This window comes from Neopelma chrysocephalum, unplaced genomic scaffold (assembly GCF_003984885.1).
Source record: "Neopelma chrysocephalum unplaced genomic scaffold, ASM398488v2 Primary Assembly neopelma1_25, whole genome shotgun sequence".
NCBI lineage: Eukaryota > Metazoa > Chordata > Aves > Passeriformes > Pipridae > Neopelma > Neopelma chrysocephalum.
The window spans coordinates 41,629,318-41,647,849 of NW_020897694.1; the positions used below are offsets into that span (position 1 = coordinate 41,629,318).

Consider the following 18,532-nt stretch of genomic DNA (forward strand, 5'->3'; position numbering starts at 1 on the left):
TTTTGACTTCTACAACTTGTCCATCCACCAAAACAGGATTAATTTCACACTCTTTGTTCCTGCAGCATCTGCAGTAGTTATCTACTATGACTAGATGCACAATGTGCAAGGTCTTTAAAAATGGTTAGCTGAACTACTAAGGTATTGGAGAGAACAGCAAAGAAACCAGTCCCTCTCAAGAATGTGTGGTGGGTTACCCTGGCTGGATGTCAAGTGCCCACCAAGCCACTCTATCAACCCCCTACTCAGCTGGACAGGAGAGAGAAAATAAGATGGAAAACAACTCATAGGTTAGGATAAGGCAGTTTACTAAAGCAAAATGAAAGACTGTGTGTGCACAAGCAAAGGAAACAAACATCAAAGACTTTATTCTCTACTTCCCATCAACAAGTGATGTCCGGCCACTTCCCGGGACAGGGCTTCAGCATGGGTAGCGGTTTTTCCGGAAGGCAAACATTGTAAATAATGAATGCCCCCCGCTTCCTCCTCCTTTTCTTATCTTTTATATCCAAGCAGACGTCATATGCTATGAAATAGCCCTTTGGTCAGTTTGGGTCAGCTGTCCTGGTTGTGTCCCCTCCCAGGATCTTGCACGCCCCCAGCCTACTGATGGGGGGCAGAACCTTGGAGAGACAGTGCTGATGCTGTGCCAGCACTGCTCAGCAGTAGCCAAAACACTGGCGTGTTATCAGCTCCTTTCTAGCTAACAATGCAATGGAGAAAATGAACTCCATCTCAGCTAGACCAAATACAATCTCCACTGCTTATTCCATACCATTTGTGTCATACTCAGAACCCACAAAATTTTATCTTCTAACTATTCCACTGTATTTACTTCTCATTATTGAAATCCCTTCTTACCAACACTTACACCTTTAACTACATACTTAAACCATATTTATACCCAGCAGACAGATTGATACATTTTCATTAACTATTATCCCCAGTCCTTTCATAGATAGACATTATTTTTCCATTCCATGGGCTTCCTCCAACTCTCCAGATGTAGAGAAACAGGCCATGACTTGGACTCCATCCCATCAAGATGGGTGTTCAGGGCAGGAGAAGCAGCACAGTCAATTGTTGGGCACCAACAGTGGCTCAGCCTGGGTTGTCATCGCACTCGCTCTGCTCCTTGCAAAACTCACTCTTCGTCAGTTCATGTCCTTCCTGCTACTTTATTTCCTGCAACATACAACTTACACCACAGATTATTTTTCCCCCAAGGTTAAATCTCCTTGAGGCGCACACCGTGTCTCCCCATCCTTCTACATTACCCACCAAGTATACCCAGGTCCTCGAGAAAAGACAATCCCACGGATGGGTTTGCCTTTTCCCATGTGAGGAGGGGACTGACTTCCCCAGCTACTTCCCAATGCATAATATGGGTACCTTGTCTCCTCCCCCAGTATGCAGGGATTTTGTTTGGGCAGGACTAGGGCGGTTAGCAGATCCTCTGGTGTTAACCAGCCAACTGGTTTCTGCTAAATTTCCATCCCAGTGCTTCCATGACCCATTGCCTAATGCTCTTAACATACTCCTCAGCAACACATTATACCCTCTCAATCTTTCCAGAGGCTTGTGAGGGATAGGGGATGGCATATACCCACTCAATGCCATGTTTCTTTGCGCAAGAGTTTTTGAAGTTGTTCTGAAAATAAGTCCCATTTTCTAATTCAATTCTTTCTGGGGTACCACGTTGCCACAAAATGTGCCTTTTCTTGACCAAGATTGTCTTTTGAGCAGTGGCATGGTTTACAGGGTATGCTTCTAGACAACCAGTAGTTGCCTCCACTGTGGTCAGTATGTAGCCGTTGTCTTGGCATGTTTGTGGCAGTGGTCCAATACAGTCAATTTGCCAGGCCTCACCATAAGGAAAACCCAGCCACTGCCCTCTCTTCCAGGGAGATTTTACTCAGGTGGCTCACTTGATTGCAGCACATGAATGACTTGCTGTTGCTCAGAGCCCCATTCAAAATAGTTCTTTAGGGTCACTCAATAGAGGGGACTCACAAGCTGACTGTAACCTGGAACACGCATTCTCCAGAACCCCACAAGGCCTAGGAAAGCTTGTATTTCCTGCTTGTTAGCTGGTGGAGACATAGCTGTTATCTTGTTTACTGCATCCATGGGCACATGATGGCATCCGTTCTGCCATTTTATTCCCAAGGAATGAATATCCTGTGCAGATCCCTTGACCTTGCTTTCCTTTACGACAAACTCAGCTTTCAGAAGAATCCGAATTACTCTTTTTCCCTTCTCAAACACTTCTGCCTTGTTGTCCCACACCATGATGCAGTCAATGTAGATGCTCAGGAGTATCATCCATTTCCAATACAGTTTGGATTAGCCCATGATAGATGGTAGGGCTCTGTTTCCACCACTGGGGCAGTTGATTCCAGGTTTAACCCCCTCATGTGAAAAGCACACTGTGGTCTGCAATCTGCTGCCAAAGGAATTGAGAAAAATGCATTGGCAGTGTCACCTGTAGAAGACCACTTGGCTGCCTTAGACTCATATTGGAGCTCTAACATGTCTGATGTGGCAACACTCAGTGGTTCAGGGTTCAGTTCACTCAACTTCATTCAGGCCATGACAGTCTTCACCCTCCATCAGACTTTTTCACTGACCATGTTGGACTATTTAAAGGTGAATGAGTCTTGCTGATTACTCCAGTTGATGAATCTGCTCATGTATGGGAGCCAGGAAGTCTCTGTGTGGTATTGCTGCCGGTGCACTGTTCTGGTAGCAATTCGCACCTGCTGTTCTTCAGCTTGCAGCAATCCCACGACGCAGGGATCTTCTGAGAGGCCAGGAGGGGAAACAACTGCTGAGTTTTCTCTGTATTCACAGTGGCTACACCAAAAACCCATTGGTACCCCTTTGGGTCCTTGAAGTACCTCTCTTGAGGTACTCAATTCCAAGGATACAAAGGGCCTCTGGGCCAGTCATAAAAGGGTGCTTTTTTCCACTCGTCCCTTGTTAAGCTCTCTTCAGCCTCCAATACAGAAAATTTTTGGCATCCCCTTGTCACTCCAGAGATCAAGATGGGTTCTGTGCCCCTGTACCCCGATGGCACCAGCGTACACTATGCACCAGTATCTACCAAAGCCTTATATATTTATGTGGGTCTGATGTGCCAGGCCATAAAATCCAATATACCCAGTCATCCCTTTCCTCCTCCTGGCTAAAGGTAGGGACCCTCTATTCCTGCTCCTGGTTAGAGTATTCACTGTCTGACCCTTGCAGTGCCAGACCAGAAGTCCTCCCACCAGGATCAAGAGAGGTAATTTCAGTTCTTTTATGTCTGGGAGATGGCTGATTGCCTTTGTGTGTCTACAGAAACTATGCTGACAGCCTTCTTGGGTGTTCCCTTCTTAACAGCTCTCTTCTCTTTCAGTTCACGTACACGGGCTTCCAGCTTAAAGGTGGGTTCACCATCCCACTTCCTCATATCTTCCCCCTGGTCACACAGAAAGAACCAGAGTGCACCACGTGTCATCTGTCTGGGACTCTCTTTCCCTCTGATCAGGGCAGGAGAATGATTTCTTGGGCTGCCCTTGACAGCTGATGTGCTGGCCTGTAGGGATGAGGAAGTACAGAGGGTTTCTTCTAAGTTTTTGAGCCAGAAAGATGCTCTCTCTACAGTTGGTGCATCCATTTCTGGGTAATACAGTGCTGCCAAGCTGTTAGAATAAGAAGCAGGGGCACTTTGAATCACCTTCCTCCACATGGCCATTGTGCAGGGGACATCCTCTGGATCTTTAGAAACACTATCATTTTTTAAATCACTATAAATGACTTCCACCACTGCTAATTCTCTCAGGTACTGGATACCTTCATCTGCAGTGGTCCACTTTCCTGGGGAGTTCACAAGATCTTCCTTAAATGGATATCTTGCCCTCACACTTGAGAGGAGCCGTCTCCAGAGACTGTAAATTGCTGCCTCTCTTCCAATTCCTCTTTCAATTGCCCGATCTCTAGCAAGGGATCCCAGCTGTTGGGCTTCTCTACCTTCCAGTAGCTGACTGTCAGCCCCGTAATCCCAGCATCGAAGCAGCCAGGCAGAAATCCGCTCACCTGGCTGGCGGCTGTAATCTTCCCGCAAGTCTCGAAGTTCTGATGAGGTCAGGGACCGGTTGACTTCCGTTTCCTGTTTGAATTCTCTCACTCCTTTCTCCGATTTATTTGTTGAAGGACTGGCTTCTTGATCAGACTGTTCCTTTCCCGATGATTCATCTCCTTCTTTTTCGTCTTCTTCTTCCTCTCCTTCTTCTTCTTCTTCTTGTTCTTTTTCTTTGGCTTCTTCTTCCTCCCTTTCTAACTGACAGTATGGACCTGTAGTTCTCCTTGTCCCCCTTTTCTTTTCCACTACAGGGACAGTTACAGTAGTTGTGGTTTGAGTCCCTTTCTCAACCATGGTGTCCTCAAATGCAGTTTGGGTCTCTGCCTCCACTACAGTCCTCTGAGAGTACTGAACTGTGGCTCGATAGGCACAGGCCAGGCCCCAGTATAGGGCAAAAAGCCTCTGGTTTTCATTGGGTTGGGCAAGGCACCCTTCTATCAGCTGATGCGTTAGCTTGCCAGGGTTGAATACCTGTTCAGGTGTAAAGTCCCAGGCTATGGGAGGTGATAACCGCCCTAGGAACCTGCCCAAATCCTTCCACACCCCCTGCCACCCAGGCACTGGTCTCTTCAGGGCACATTTTGACATCACCTCATTCAAATTCTGTTTTCTCTTATACCAGGATGACACCAGATTCCACAAACACCATAATATGCTTACAGTACTAATTAGTATTAAACAGATCATGTAAGGATGAACAAGGACTGCAGGAGCCTGCATAATAAGAGTATCCACATCAGTTCCGGGTAGGGAGAGGGAGATGTATTCCCTCATTGTCTCCACAAGATAGGTCCCCCAGCACAGCAAGGCCATCAATGCCAGGGAAAAGCACAGAGCCATTGTTTGTATTAACATGTTCCCAAGCTCAGCAAAATAAAGCGATAAGCAGTGCAGCTGACAAACTCTGTGCCCTGCACAGTAGATTGCTACTCAATGACTACTATTACTATAGCATGCAATACATATATATAATGCTGTTGTCTCACCCCACACTAGGTTCCAAAAAGGATTGTGGTGGGTTGACCCTGGCTGGATGCCAAGTGCCCACCAAGCCACTCTATCACCCCCCTTCTCAGCCGGACAAGGGAGAGAAAAAAAGATGGAAAGCAACTTGTAGGTTGAGATAAGGCAGTTTAGCAAAGCAAAAGCGAAAGGTTGTGCATACACAAGCAAAGAGAAGAACACCAAGGACTTTATTCTCTACTTCCCATCAACAAGTGATGTCCGGCCACTTCCCAGGACAGGGCTTCAGCTTGGGTAGCGTTTGCTCTGGAAGGCAAGTGCAGTAAATAATGAATGTCCCCTCCTTCCTCCTCCTTTTCTTATCTTTTATATCCAAGCAGACGTCATATGCTATGGAATAGCCCTTTGGTCAGTTTGGGTCAGCTGTCCTGGTTGTGTCCCCTCCCAGGATCTTGCACGCCCCCAGCCTACTGATGGGGGGCAGAACCTTGGAGAGACAGTGCTGATGCTGTGCCAGCACTGCTCAGCAGTAGCCAAAACACTGGTGTGTTATCAGCTCCTTTCTAGCTAACAACGCAAAGCACAGCACTGTGAGGGCTGAACTCCATCTCGAACCAGATCCAATACGGGATGTTAAGCCACAATGTTTCCCTACGTTTTTCAAATATGAGCTGGAAATTTAAATGCTGGTATCTGTCTTTAAAAATTTGGTATCAACCACCTTTTTTCTTCTTCCACCCTTGGCAAAGATGTTTATAAAGTGAACTGAAGGATTAGTTCAACCTGGGAATAAGGCTCTACATAGAGACAACAAGAAGCCTGCAACTGAGGAACATCACCAGCCCCCCACACAGCTGCCCTGGCCACTAACACAGCTCTCCTGCTGTGAGATAGGACAGGGATACTTCAGATTTTTTTGACTACCAACAACAAATGCTTACTGGGAAAAGTAATCTTGGAAACGTAATCCTAAACTCAGGAGAAAACCTTAATACTGTTTACAGCATTTCCTATACATACTGCATTTGCTCCAGTGCTCTTCCTTACCGCATCATTCCTCTTGCTTGTCGTATTTGGGACTTCAGTAACACCTGGGAAGGTGGGAAACTGCACAGAACATTATTAGCTTGATCATTTTTTGACATTACACTACTTGCACTACTCTTTTGATACATACACTGCTTTTGCTCACACTACTTTTGCTACTCAGAAATTATTAGCTGTTTTGAACTATTCCTGCAAAAGGGTGTTGTTTTTTTTTATGGACATAGAGCAAATAGGCCATGAGAATGATAAATCTAACTAAAGCAACAGAATGCACTCCAAAGATATTCAAACTTCTTTTGAAGCATTTCTATTACAGAAAATTTTTTATTATATTCTGTGAAACAATTTACAATACTTTTCTCTCTCTCTTTCATTGTTATTACAATTTAAAAGATTAACTAAAAATACCCTACCAAAAAATGAAACCAGTGGAGCAGTCCAATTCAATTGTACTTATTCTGCATGCTCCAAGAAATTAGGACACAGTTTATCAGCAACTGTGCATAATTAGTAAGAAACCTATTTAAACCTAATGATACGCATGGCCAGGGTTGCTGCTGCTCAATGGAGACAGTAGTTCTGCTTAATTGGGATGCTTTCAGATGGTATAATTGTTGAAACTGATGCTCTGCTCTGCTGGTTCAGGCTTATGGTAGGTCTCTCTCCCCATCCCGCTGGGAACATTTTGCAAGTGGAGCTCCATAGCACCCACAGGGCTCCCTCACTGATGCCTTTTACTGCCCAGCTTGTGTCTCCAGCATCAGCTCTGCACTGCCAGCTGCCCCCCTGCAGAACAAATCTGCTGCTGAGGACTTAGGGGTGAGGTCTGCTGTCAGCTCCCTTGATTTGAGTGTTGAAATGGTGCCTTTCAGTAGCTGGAAGGACTTTCAGCTCAGGAGTTCAGCAACACGACATGGACATGCCTGTGACACCTACCACACAGAACAGCAGTGATTACAGCTGCCTAAATGACTTCATTGAGAAGTTTAAGAAGTTTGTGATTCCTGCTGCTGTGACTTCCTCCTCAGCAAACATCCAATGACTTTTATACATTGCATTAATGCTACCACACCTGATAGCCACTTACTAGCCTGGGAGAAATAGGTCAGAAACCTTAGCTCAGCTCCTAGAAGAGCCTCCCTCTCACTCAAGCCTTTTGTTAGTAGCCTCAGTGGGAAAGGGTCACCAAGAGAGTGAAATGTTTTCTCAAACCTGCAGATGATCTCTCCAAATTACAGCACCATCACTCTGCTGGGCAATATAGGAAAGCTTGCAAAGTAGCTGATCTGTCATGCAGAAATAATGAAAATTGGCTCAAAGGTTGACAGTTTCTTGTGGCCATTAAATTCACTGCAAATAACTAAGAAAGGAGGATCTGCCAAGACATTTTGTAAAGGCAGCATTTTAGACAAGATACCAAAGCCAGGACAAAGTTTACACAGTCCACACCACTTGGCAGTATGTCAGTATAACATGAGATGGCTCCACTTCCACCAACAAAGAGCTTAGTGGTACAGCAGAGTCCCTCACATCCAACTAAAGTAGCTAATCGTGCCCATCGACTGAAACCAGACCTGTCAAATGGTTCCATGCCAGTCCAGTCAGCCCTCAGGATCGAGGGAGCAGAACAGCGCTGCAGGCTGTAACAGGGTGAGTTGTGAAGGTAACACAAGTCTGGGAAAAAATGTGGAAAGGGACGTAACTCCAAGCTGCTTTGCAGACCAGCAGCTGGTCTTCAGCAAAAGGCTGAAATATGGGAGACCACAGCCAGCCTTCAGTAGCTGAAAAAATATTCATTTAGGGGCAGTACAAATATGGATCTACTGATCCATCTTCTGCTTAACTTTCTTACCATCGTCCTTTGCACCTTTGGTGTTTCTTTCTGGCTTTTCACACTCAAAATGCCCTGCAGAACCAATGCAGACATTTTGTGAAAAAGGCTTGGTTTGAAACCGTGTCTGCACTAGTTCCTACACAAACTTTCACTGGGGTTTCGCTAGTACAGTCCTGCTGCTCAGTATCGATGTTCTCAATGTAGGCTGGTGGGAGGACGACAGAACAGCTGAGGGAGAAAAGACCAGAAACGTCGGCATCAGCCACAACAACAGCAAGGGGAGGGAGGGAGGAGCAGGAAAGATCAGTGCGTGTGTAGGGAGAATGGCTTTTCCAGAAGAGGAAAATAGAAGGGTAAGAGAGTAGAAAAATTACACACCAACCCTGAACCACCTCAGGAGCAGGAGACTGATTTGGAGTGGTCACTTGCCCCGAGCACAGATGGCTCAGTGTAATGACACAATCTGTAGCGACTGGAAACACGAATGCAGATGCACAGGCACTTAGTGCACCTATTTAGAAGGAAAACAGGATTTCTATTTGTCACTGTGAGCATATCTGTCTGGCAGGCAATATCCATGCAAGGTGATGCAGTGCATTTTGGGGCTTTTCAGTACATCATTAGAAAACACTGAGCCCCTCCAGCTGTCTTGTTTTCAACTGGATCCAAACCCCTACTTCCAACAGAAAGATCTGGTGGAATACAATGGGGGGAAAAGCGGACTCATTTCAAGGTTTCACTGTTCAAATTACAAAACAATTCTAAACAGAAGCTGTGTTCCAAAAAAATCCAACCCCAGCCTCCCGTATTCTTACACAAGACTTTTGTCTGACCCATCGGATTTCACAACCGCCGCTTCCATGGCCTTCTTACTGCTGGTCTCATTCACTTCTCACCTGGAGTGAAGGCCTGCAGGTGGACAAGGAGATGAAATCTGCTCAGCCAGAATGTCGAGCCCTCCAAGCCACAGAGGTGAAGGAAAAGACCTGGCCAAGCTTCACTATCCATCTAAGTGGCAGAGGACCTGGACACCTGGCATTGCACCTTGGTCATAGCAAGTATGTTTTTGTATGAGGTGACCATGAAGAATAAAAATGCCTGGCCTGGAATGGCTGCAACAATACTTTGAAAATGCTGAAATGCAGAAGATCCTCCAGCAGATAACAAAAATGGAGTAATTTATATCTATAGTGAAAAAGCATAAGAACAACTGAACAAGACCAGCTCTATAATACAGATTTTCAGATAAATGTCTGGGTCTGGGAGCAACTGCAAGCACAAAATTAGAAGATTTGGATAAAAAGCTAAATGCTATTTTGGCTCTCCTACAACCTTGTTCTGTGAAGATTCATTATCAGAACTGTAATTTGGTTACCACTACAACAGTTTCAGGCTTTCCAGCAGCAGCTTGCTGGAGCTGCTAAGACTAAAGACAATTTTTTTTTCAAGCTATATGAATGATCATTAAACATGATTGCTAAAGAAGCAAACTGTCAAAGTCGTTTCATTTATTTCTTAATATCACATCTGTACAATTTTCATACATACAGCAGAAAATGCACATTGGTTACACAATGGCATTTGGCTGCATTTCCAAATATAATACAGTAAGTGCAACTCCACTTAAAATGTACATTTATACAACTTAAACAAATTAAGGATTGCTACACCACTATCTGTGACAGTATAAAGCTTCATTTATGTTATGTCTCGTTACTAAACCACTTTCCGGTTAAATATAAAACATATTCAATCATTTTAAAATGGCCTTTGTGGTACCTGGCCAGCATATAAAATATTTGTTGTGTAAAATTTAACCATTAACTTTTTGTTTTAAAAAATAATCCTCTAAGCCTATTTAAACATTTGCTATTGAACTGTTATACTGACACTTTGTAGCAGGAACCAAATTTTACCCTCCTTTTGTTCGCTCTTGCACTGCTTATCACCAAAAGAAGTAACATTTGTAATGCACTGTAGTTTTATTCAGATACAACCAGGTGGTTAAACTATTTAACAATTTTGCTCAAAAGGTAAATAACATTTTTTATTAAAGAAAACAAAATTACATTTCAGAGATACTTGTCATCAAAATTTTAATGGGCAGAGTGCTACAAGCACTAAAAAAAAAAAAAGGAATACAGAAAATTATTAATTTAGCTTTTAAGAAACACCCGAATATTCTTATAACTTTACTTTTGGAATACATTGGTCCACAGACCACATTCTTGTTACAGCTTACCAAATGAAAAACAAAATTGCTTATTGCCGTCCCTGTAACAGGAATGCTTCAGTTTTAAACCTCCTTTAAAAATATACATTTTACAATCCTTTCACCTCAACAAAGGTGACACTGACAATAAATACACTGGTTTGGTGATTTTTTTCTTCACTATGAAAAGTCTACAAACTACCTATTGTATGCCCTTTCTTTTTTAGACTTCTCCAATGCCTTGTCCATAGTTTTCTCATTTTCTCCTCTACATTTGGGGCAGTACCATTTGCCCTTTGGTTTATGATTGAGTCCCACGCACGAAAAGTGAAACCACTCAATGGGGCACTCATCATTATCACATCCTATCATTTCTCCATAGGAGACTTGGTTGCACAAGCAGTATGTTGGCTCGTTAGGGTCAATAGGAAGGTCAGGGGGAGAAGCTTCCCGTTCTGCTTTAGCCTTGGATCGTTTCTTCTTCTTGGACGTTTTTGCTTTCTTCTCCTTTGGTGTTCCTGAGGTGATGTCATCATGATCATGATTGTTTGAGGCATTTTCTCGATTCTCATTATTCCTTTGCCTCCTCGATCTCTTGTTGTTGGGCTTCTCAGCCTGTGCGATTGTCTCATTCTTTGACTTATCTTGGCTGGCCTTCCCACTGTTTCCAGTGGTGTCATTAGTCTCTTGACAAGTCTCAAACAGTTCCACGTGGCTGTCCACTTGCCTCGTTCTGTTCTCAACGAGCTCCACCATCTGACTGACGATTTGGATCTTCTCGTCCCCCAGTTCCTGACTCCGAATCAAAGCTCTCTGTATGCAGTGCAACATTCTTCTCTTCTGCACAGCATCTGTCTCTCGTTTAAATTTTTCATAGTAGTCATCCAGGTCCTTCAGAATCTCTGAAAAGGAGAAATAAAAGCTATAAATATTTTTGACAGGGAGAATAGCTAAACAAAACCTTTTCATATTTTTCCTTCCATACAGCAACATGTTTTTGTAAGGTGCAAAGCTGATCAAAGACAGATTCCCCGAAGCTGATATCTGACAAGTGGCTCATGACTCCAGTGGATTACTTTTGTTCTAGTTGGTCCCACAGGAATCGAATGCAAATTCTGATTTAGCCAAAAAAAGGGACTAAATATATTTTTATATGTTGATAATTCTTCCCTTTAAAATTTTCAGTAATTAAAAAGAACTAACGAAACAAATACACATATCATTGAAAGTTCCAAAACTGACTGCAAAATTAGAGAGGAAATTAATGGATATTTTCTATATAACAACATTAACATTTTCAGTGAATGACAGAGTGGGAGAAAGAGAGTGGGAGAGAAAGAAAGCACAGATCAGTGGAGAAGCCAGATTCTGGGTTACTTGACAGCTGATGCAGAAGCACCAAATACATGGTCTGAACCCTAAGCTATGGCAAGTTTCATCCAATACTGCTGAGCTACTTCTGCTGAAAATGTGAGGCCATGTAAATCCCCGGATTACAGAATTATGATTACAATATCCAAGATGTTTAGATTATTTCCTCCCTATACCTTCTGTAAGATACATGTTGCTTATTTTTTAAAACACAGAAATATTACCTTCATCAAATATTTACTGCAGCGAAGGAGATAAAAAAAGCTGGGAGATAACATTAAAGACGATAGGCAACAACTGGAGCAGCTAGAGCCTCCAATTTAAAATGCCAGCACTGAAAATAGGTTAGATTCTAAAATGCACCTCAAGGATTGTTCCAACAGTCTATAAGAAACGACAATGCACAAAAAGTGTTTAAAGTTTCAAGAATGGTTCAGGAAATCTATTTTTAGGCAGATGTTTTTGAATTTTGTTATGATACTCAAATCAACTAAAGCACACAGGACACTTGGCATTTCCATGTTAAGTCCTCAAAACCATGTAAAATGTTTTTCCTGCATCTCATTCCTTTTCTGAATTTTCCCTTCCTCACAGGTCAGAACATTCTGCCTTAGAGAAATAAAATATACTGAGATATAAAATCTGATCTCAATTCCTCTAACAGAAACAAGGATTTCTCATACATGCAAACAGCATTATCAAAACTCTTTAAAACTTTTTATTTGTTTATTTTTAATAGGAGAATGTGATACATATGCAACCGACAGTTACCCTGTGATTTAGGTCTTGCCTTGCCTGGGCAGAGTTTTTGAACACATGTGATCCTAATTTCCAGTGAAGACATGGAAATATTATATAAACTTTACTTCGGATTTTAGACCTGCAGCCAGTGCTTCACACGTTGGTCAAGCACGACCTGTCAGCTGGTACTGCAATATAGCCTATCTGACCAAACCAGTATTTTGATATATTATTAACCATCTTAAGCATTTGCTTTTTTTCCCACTTAACTACAAAAAAAAAGATTCCAAAACAAAACAACAACAAAAACCTGCAAAAAAAAAAAGTCAAACCCAAGATGCCACTGAAATAGTGGCTGAATACAGCAGATTAAGCATTCAGGAAGACTAAAAAAGCAGTGTTAGTTATTTTCAGTGGCTGCAATGCACAAGTTTAATGCTTCAAGCGCTGGCACTTGACTGATGCCGTAAGCTTAACCCATCTGAATTTGATAGGTGGGTATCTTCCACGGACAACAGTCTCTCTCGATAGCATAACGTAATTTATGCTTGGAGTTGGGCATTAGGAAAACTTCATCTCTGGTACGGCACAGACACTACAGCACCGCTCCCTCTCCCGGCGCAGCGCTGTCCTGCAGGAGCGGCGGTGGGATGCGGCGATCCGGGATCCTGCGGGGCGGCCCTGGCAAGGACACGTTTGGTGTGGAGACGGGGTGAGCGAGGACAAAGAGATGCTCAGCACCGGCGCCAGAACGCGCTGCTCGAGCAGCGCAGCACTAAAAGACACATCTGTGCAGCTGCGTGGTGCAGCTCGGGGGGCTGGGGCTGCCCGCTCATGGCAGGCTGAGTTCAGGGGAATTCCAGGGAACCGCGTTCCCGTGCCCTGCTGTAGCAGCGGGAGCAGAACGCTGCGTTCCGTGCGATCTGCGAACGCACCTCCCCGACACCACGAACGCCATTACAATGGGAGGGGGAAACCACTGTCAGAGCTTTATTCCCAGCCCAGCTCCGCAGCCTCCTGGGGGCCGAGACACCGCGGGACGATGGCGAGCGGGACACGGGCGAGGGCCCGGCCCCCTGCCCGCCCCTCTGCGGCGCCGCCCGGCGTCCCGGGGCCGCCCCGGAGGTGACGGAGCCGCCATTGTTCTCCGGCAGGAAACCGGCAGCGGTCCCGGGGCCGCGGCGGAACCGGGAGGGGCCTGAGGGGGGGAGGCGGGGAGGCCCCGCCCCCTTCGCCACGCGCCCCCGCCCGGAGCCCAAAGAAACCAACGGGAGCAACAACAATGATTGACACGGAGAGGCGGCCAATCGCGGCGAGCGGAGCTCACTCGCGCCGGCCCGCGCCGGCCCCCGCCGGCCACTGAGGAGCGAGGAGAGTCGCGAGGAGCGGCCCTCCCCCGCTCTCCCAGGGACACGTCAGTCACAGCCCGGGTGGCCACGGTGGGCCCGCCCCCCGTTGCGGCCCCAGCCAATCAGAGCGCGCGAGCCGGGGCCGGCCGAGATATTCAAATCAACCCCACCGAAAAGTTGCTTCTCGAAACGTCACGAGAGGGCGGAGCGAGGGGCGAGGCGGGGCAGCGCGGGAGCCAACAGGCGGGGGGAGGCGGCGCGCGGCCGGCCCGTGGGGAGGGCCCCGCCCTATCACCGCCGCTGGGGGGCGGGATGAAACGCGATATGCTAACGAGGGGCGTCTATAAAAGGCGCACGGCAGTCGCTTCTCTAGCACAGCGCGGAGGTGCCCGCTGGACGTGGCGGCTGGGGATATGATGCCCGCCCTGCCCTTTCTTATCCTATCCTGTCCTCCCCGCCAGGCCCCCGTGGGCTCCCGAGGAAGTTTCCCTCGGACCCTTCCGCTGGGCTCCCCTGGTGGGCTGCCCGAGGAGCTGCTGGGGGACCGGCAGGCAGGGCTCGCTGCCCACCGCCCCCTAAGGCCACATGCACGGGGGCGCGGGGAGGGAAAAGGGGTCCCCCCGCCCGGCACCCCGGTTGTCAGCGCTGCCGGCGGCACCGAATAAAGCCCCCCTCCCCTCCCCCCTTCCCGAGCGGACGCCAGCGAGCAAGTGACAAAGCTGCCCCGAGTCCTGCAGACCGGCCTCCCCTTCCTTTCCTCCGCCCGTGGGGACGGGGACGGCGTGCCCCGAGCACGGGCAGGGGAGGGGGCGCTTCAGCCCAGCCGTAAACGCGACCGTACCCCCCCACACACTCACACCGCACACGCCGGTCCTGCCCCCCCCGGCCCCCCCGCCTCCCGGAGTGGGGCTGTTTCACCGGGTGAAACGAAACCCACCGAGGAGGGAGCGAAGAAAGCACACCCTGCCCCCCACTCTCGCCTAACCCTCCTCTCCTCTTCTCCCTCCCTCCTTCCCTCCCTCCCTCACTAGCTGCCTCTCTCCCCTACTACAGCCATAATGAATACTGTACATTCCTAAATGTTGTGCTGTAATCTCTCCCTCTCTGTCCACCCAGCACTTTCTTCCGTACCCCGAAATCCTTCCACCTCAGCCCCATGGCCAAGGACGGCCCCCCTTTGTGCACCGCACACCCCACTTCCCTGCCCCCGCCTTCTTGGCCAGCAATTTACACAGAAAAGCAGAGTCCTTGCTTAATAAGAGAAGCCGGAGACCTTTTGTTCCGCCCCATGACAAGAGCTAACGCTGCAGATCAGCCCCTCTCTCTCCTCGGATCTTTCCTCCCGGCTTTCTCCCTCCTTTCACCTCCCAAAAATAAAACTACCATCCCTGTGGGGTGCAGAGGGGCAAAAGGAGCCGAGGCTCAGCTCTGAAGAAAAGAAAGGCAAAGACACCCTCCCCCCCGAGCCCCATACCGCTCACACGAACACACACACACATACATATAGAAAGCACTTACCTTGATATTTGGCGTCAATTTCCCTCATCAAGGAGACATTTCTCTGCAGATCGAAGGGCATAGACTCGATGGAGTCCAGATAATCCTCCACATAGTTCACTAGGTGAAGCTGGTCTCCGTTTGCAGGACTCAACATTTTCATCCGGCAAAGAAAAAAAAAAACCTTCCCCACACCTCTCTCCGTGTGAGAGCAAGTGCTGCTCCCTTCAAAGACGGTAACCCCGATGAAGGGCTCACTCCCTGCCCACCTCTCTCGGTAGCTCCCCCCAAAAAAACCGAGGGAAGCTACATCTGACTCCTCTTGTGTGAAACAGAGGGGGAGAGATACACACACACCCTCCGCTAGTCCCCTACAGCCAGCAGCAGCTGATTGAATGGCTGTCGTTGTGGGTAATTCACGAAGGAGGTGGTAGGAACAATCAGAGGGATTTGTGTGTGTGTGTGTGTGTGTGGGGAGGGGAGGGGGGGAGGAGGAGGAGGAGGAGAAAGGAGGGGGGCTTAAACCAGCTCCTCCGAAACAATCTGGAAACAAAATGTGCTCTGCAAAGTGTCTGTCAGAGGCAGCGGCAGCCCCTCTGCCTGCGCCAGCGTCGCTCTGCTCCGCTTCTCCTCCGCTCCCCCCTTCCCCGCTCTCTCCTCACCGCCGCCGCCGCCGCCGCCGCTCCCCGCCGATATCAACGCAGCCTCCTCGCTCCCATACGCCGCGCTAGATCCAACGTGGAAAATCCAAATACCAGTTTCAAACACTTGGGAAACATTCGGCCCCGCCAGGCAGGGCGCATGCGCTGCCCTCCCAGCGCTGTGTACACACACACACTCACTCAGACACACACACTCACCGCGCACACCCGCTCCCTTCCCCCGCCCGGAACCTCCGCATTTCCATCGGCCCGCCTCCCCTTACTCACGTTTGGGGAGGAAGGGAGGGAAGGCGGCGGGGATGCGGTCTGAGCCAAGGGGCGGGCGGCTCAGGGCCGGCGTGGGCGTGAGGAGGAGGAAGCCCCGGGGAAGGCGGAGGCTCTGGTGAAGTTGTGCGGAGGCTGCGAGGAGAGCGGCCCGCGGGGAGGCTGGGGCGGGTAGCGGGGGCAGGTGGATGCTTTTGCGGTAGGGCACCGGGACTTTGGAGGAGTCTCTCCTGCCTTCTGCCAGCTCGCCCCGGGAAGGAGCGGCTCCAAGGGCTTTCCTAGGAGAGAGGGACACTGAGACTGGTGCGATGCCCCCCCGCGCTGCGGGCAGGGCTGTGCCCGGCGCGGCGCCGGACGCGGAGGGGAGACGGGGAGCGCTCCCTCCCTCCCTGCTCAGCGGGCACCCGCAGCCATCACCCTGACAGCCGCCACAGCCAATCACCGCGCCCCTCGCGTCCCGCCCCGCGGCCCCCTCGGCCAATCGCGGGCGGGAGGGCGGGCGAGCGCGCGCAGCTGTGACAGCGCTGCCCAGGATACCGCGGCCGCGGCCGAGGGGGCGGTGACGCCCGCGGGGAGGGGCGGGGCTGCGCACGCGCGCTTCCGCAGTGGCGGGGAGAAAATGGAGCCGTTGCGGACCCGGCGGGACCACGTTTCCCAGCGGCCCCCGAGCGGCTGCGCTTGCGCGAGGGAGGGCGGGCTGGAGGCCCAGAGAGCGGGAGTGCTCGTCCCGCCGCGCCTTGTCCCGCGCAGCAGTGGGCGGAGAGGGGCGGGACACGGCGGGGGGGGTGCGCTGTGGACGAGCCTGGGGGCGGAGCGCCCCGCCCCACACGGCTGCCCGGCGTAGAGGCCTGCGAGCCCCGCCGAGGAGAGGGGGGAGGAGGAGGAGGAGGAGAAAGGGCACTGGTACAGACCCGTGCCGCCCGCGTTTTCCGCGCCAGGGCGAGCCGGTCGTGTGGAGGGACTCCGCTGTCGGTCAGCAGTGCCTTTGGGTCCTGCAGTCGCTGCCATGTCCCGGAGCCTGCAGGCACCCAGTTCCGCCGGGACTGGGGAAGGCGGGGCTGGAAAGCCCTACCCCGGCTCCGGCGAAGCAAAATAACGCGCGCTTTCTGGCTCTTGATTTTTTTTAGCAGACGTCACCGGTAATCCCCTAATTTAGGGGAGACTGACTCATCATTTTTGAGCGCTCAGACTTGCTGGTGCAGTCGCTGTTCGGTGAGGCACCGACGTTCCTCTGCTTGTTGCAGGGAGTGAAGGGAGCGACGGCCTGTCTGTGGGGACCCCCCGCCTCAGCCCCATTGAAGTGTTTTTGCTGCCGTTATCAAATCGGTGCCTGAAAGCGCAAAGTTGGGGTTTCAGGGAAGAACAGGCAGCCCTTTACTGATACCTCCCATCCTCCAGTGGGAGCCGGGCACCGAAATAATTCTGAGGAGTGGAGACGGTACCACAGACTAAGCCCGTTTTGAACCGACCCCGACCCACTTCTTCGGGCAGGTGTCAGAGGGCAGTTGCTTGTTTTCTGAAGATACTTGTAAGTTCTCCCGGTTTTTCTTCCTCTCCTTTTTTGTTATCATGAGTTGCTGTAAAAAAATGAGTTGCTGATGTAAACCTCACATATACAAGATCTTAGTTTTTTAACTTACAGTGAGCACTACAGCATCTAGGCAGCACTCCAAGCCAGTGCTTCTGGACCTGGGTGCGGTGGCATAGAAAGGGAATTGTCTGATGGCAACACGGGCCTGGGAACACCTGTTCCTGGTTGTTGGCACTACCTTGGTAGTTAGAGCCTGTTTCTCCCGTGCCTTGAAGAAGCTGAGCCACTGTCAGCAAGTAAAGGTAATTAACAGTCCCCTGGCTTGTGTGAGAACCCAAACCAATAATTATGACTCAGTAGAGGCAAGACATCTGAAAAGAATTCAGATGACTCCTAAAAAGAGTAATTTTTGCAAAAAAAGGTAATCATCGTTCTAGACACACAGTAATAATTACACATACAAATAAGAAATCAGTTCATAAAAGTACCTGCTAATTTAGTAAACAGAAACTTCTGTCCCTCCTTCTTATAGACAAAATTAGGAAGGGAAACTTTGAAGTGTGGCTGCAGCCTGCTAAGCTTCAGTAATCTTCTCAAAGGTGTTGATAAATTGGATGCACTGAGGATACAGAGCTTGGTATCATCTGCCTCTTGAAAGTGCCATCTACTAGATCATCCTCTGTTAGCTTCTCATATGTCAATTGAAGAGTGACAGAGAAAACCACCATCAGACTTTGCACAAGTCCTCAGGAAAGCGTGGGACTGAGCTCACCTGTAAATGCATTTGGTATCTGTTTTGAAGGTCCCCTTTTGAAGATGCTCAGTGCTTTGTACAGTTGGTATAGGAAGGTGTGGAGTTTATGCCCATTGCTCATCTCCACTTTTCATCCTCTTCCTCTGCTTTCTTTTTATTTTGGCCTCTTGCCTCTGAACTA

General features: G+C 48.8%; 2 protein-coding genes across 5 annotated transcripts; both read right to left on the bottom strand.

Annotated features, from left to right (window-relative positions):
- Window positions 1–296: 296 nt before the first annotated feature.
- On the bottom strand, window positions 297–5,651 carry LOC113963687. Its single transcript, XM_027675084.1, has one exon. It carries the CDS (start codon window positions 4,979–4,981, stop codon window positions 3,302–3,304), a length of 1,680 nt encoding a protein of 559 aa, XP_027530885.1. The 5' UTR covers window positions 4,982–5,651; the 3' UTR covers window positions 297–3,301.
- Window positions 5,652–9,461: 3,810 nt separating this feature from the next.
- Window positions 9,462–16,431, bottom strand: ING1 (inhibitor of growth family member 1). 4 transcript variants are annotated; one of them, XM_027675086.1, is made up of 3 exons: window positions 16,070–16,431; window positions 15,162–15,867; window positions 9,462–11,084 (listed from the first exon to the last, which is right to left on the bottom strand). In XM_027675086.1, the coding sequence occupies exons 2-3, from the start codon at window positions 15,301–15,303 to the stop codon at window positions 10,381–10,383; spliced, it is 846 nt and encodes a 281-aa protein (XP_027530887.1). In that variant the 5' UTR covers window positions 15,304–15,867; window positions 16,070–16,431; the 3' UTR covers window positions 9,462–10,380. The 4 variants fall into 4 exon arrangements, with proteins under 4 accessions (XP_027530887.1, XP_027530886.1, XP_027530888.1 ...); XM_027675085.1 differs by lacking the exon at window positions 16,070–16,431 and having other exon boundaries at window positions 15,162–16,007; XM_027675087.1 differs by lacking the exons at window positions 15,162–15,867; window positions 16,070–16,431 and adding an exon at window positions 13,230–13,405.
- Between the last annotated feature and the right edge of the window lie 2,101 nt (window positions 16,432–18,532).

Coding starts and splice junctions, on each gene's coding strand:
- ING1 (XM_027675086.1), bottom strand. CDS start 15,303: ATGAAAATGTTGAGTCCTGCAAACGGAGACCAGCTTCACCTAGTGAAC. Junction 11,085..15,161: donor AATTGACGCCAAATATCAAG/GTAAGTGCTTTC, acceptor TCTCCTTTTCAG/AGATTCTGAAGGACCTGGAT.
- LOC113963687 (XM_027675084.1), bottom strand. CDS start 4,981: ATGTTAATACAAACAATGGCTCTGTGCTTTTCCCTGGCATTGATGGCC.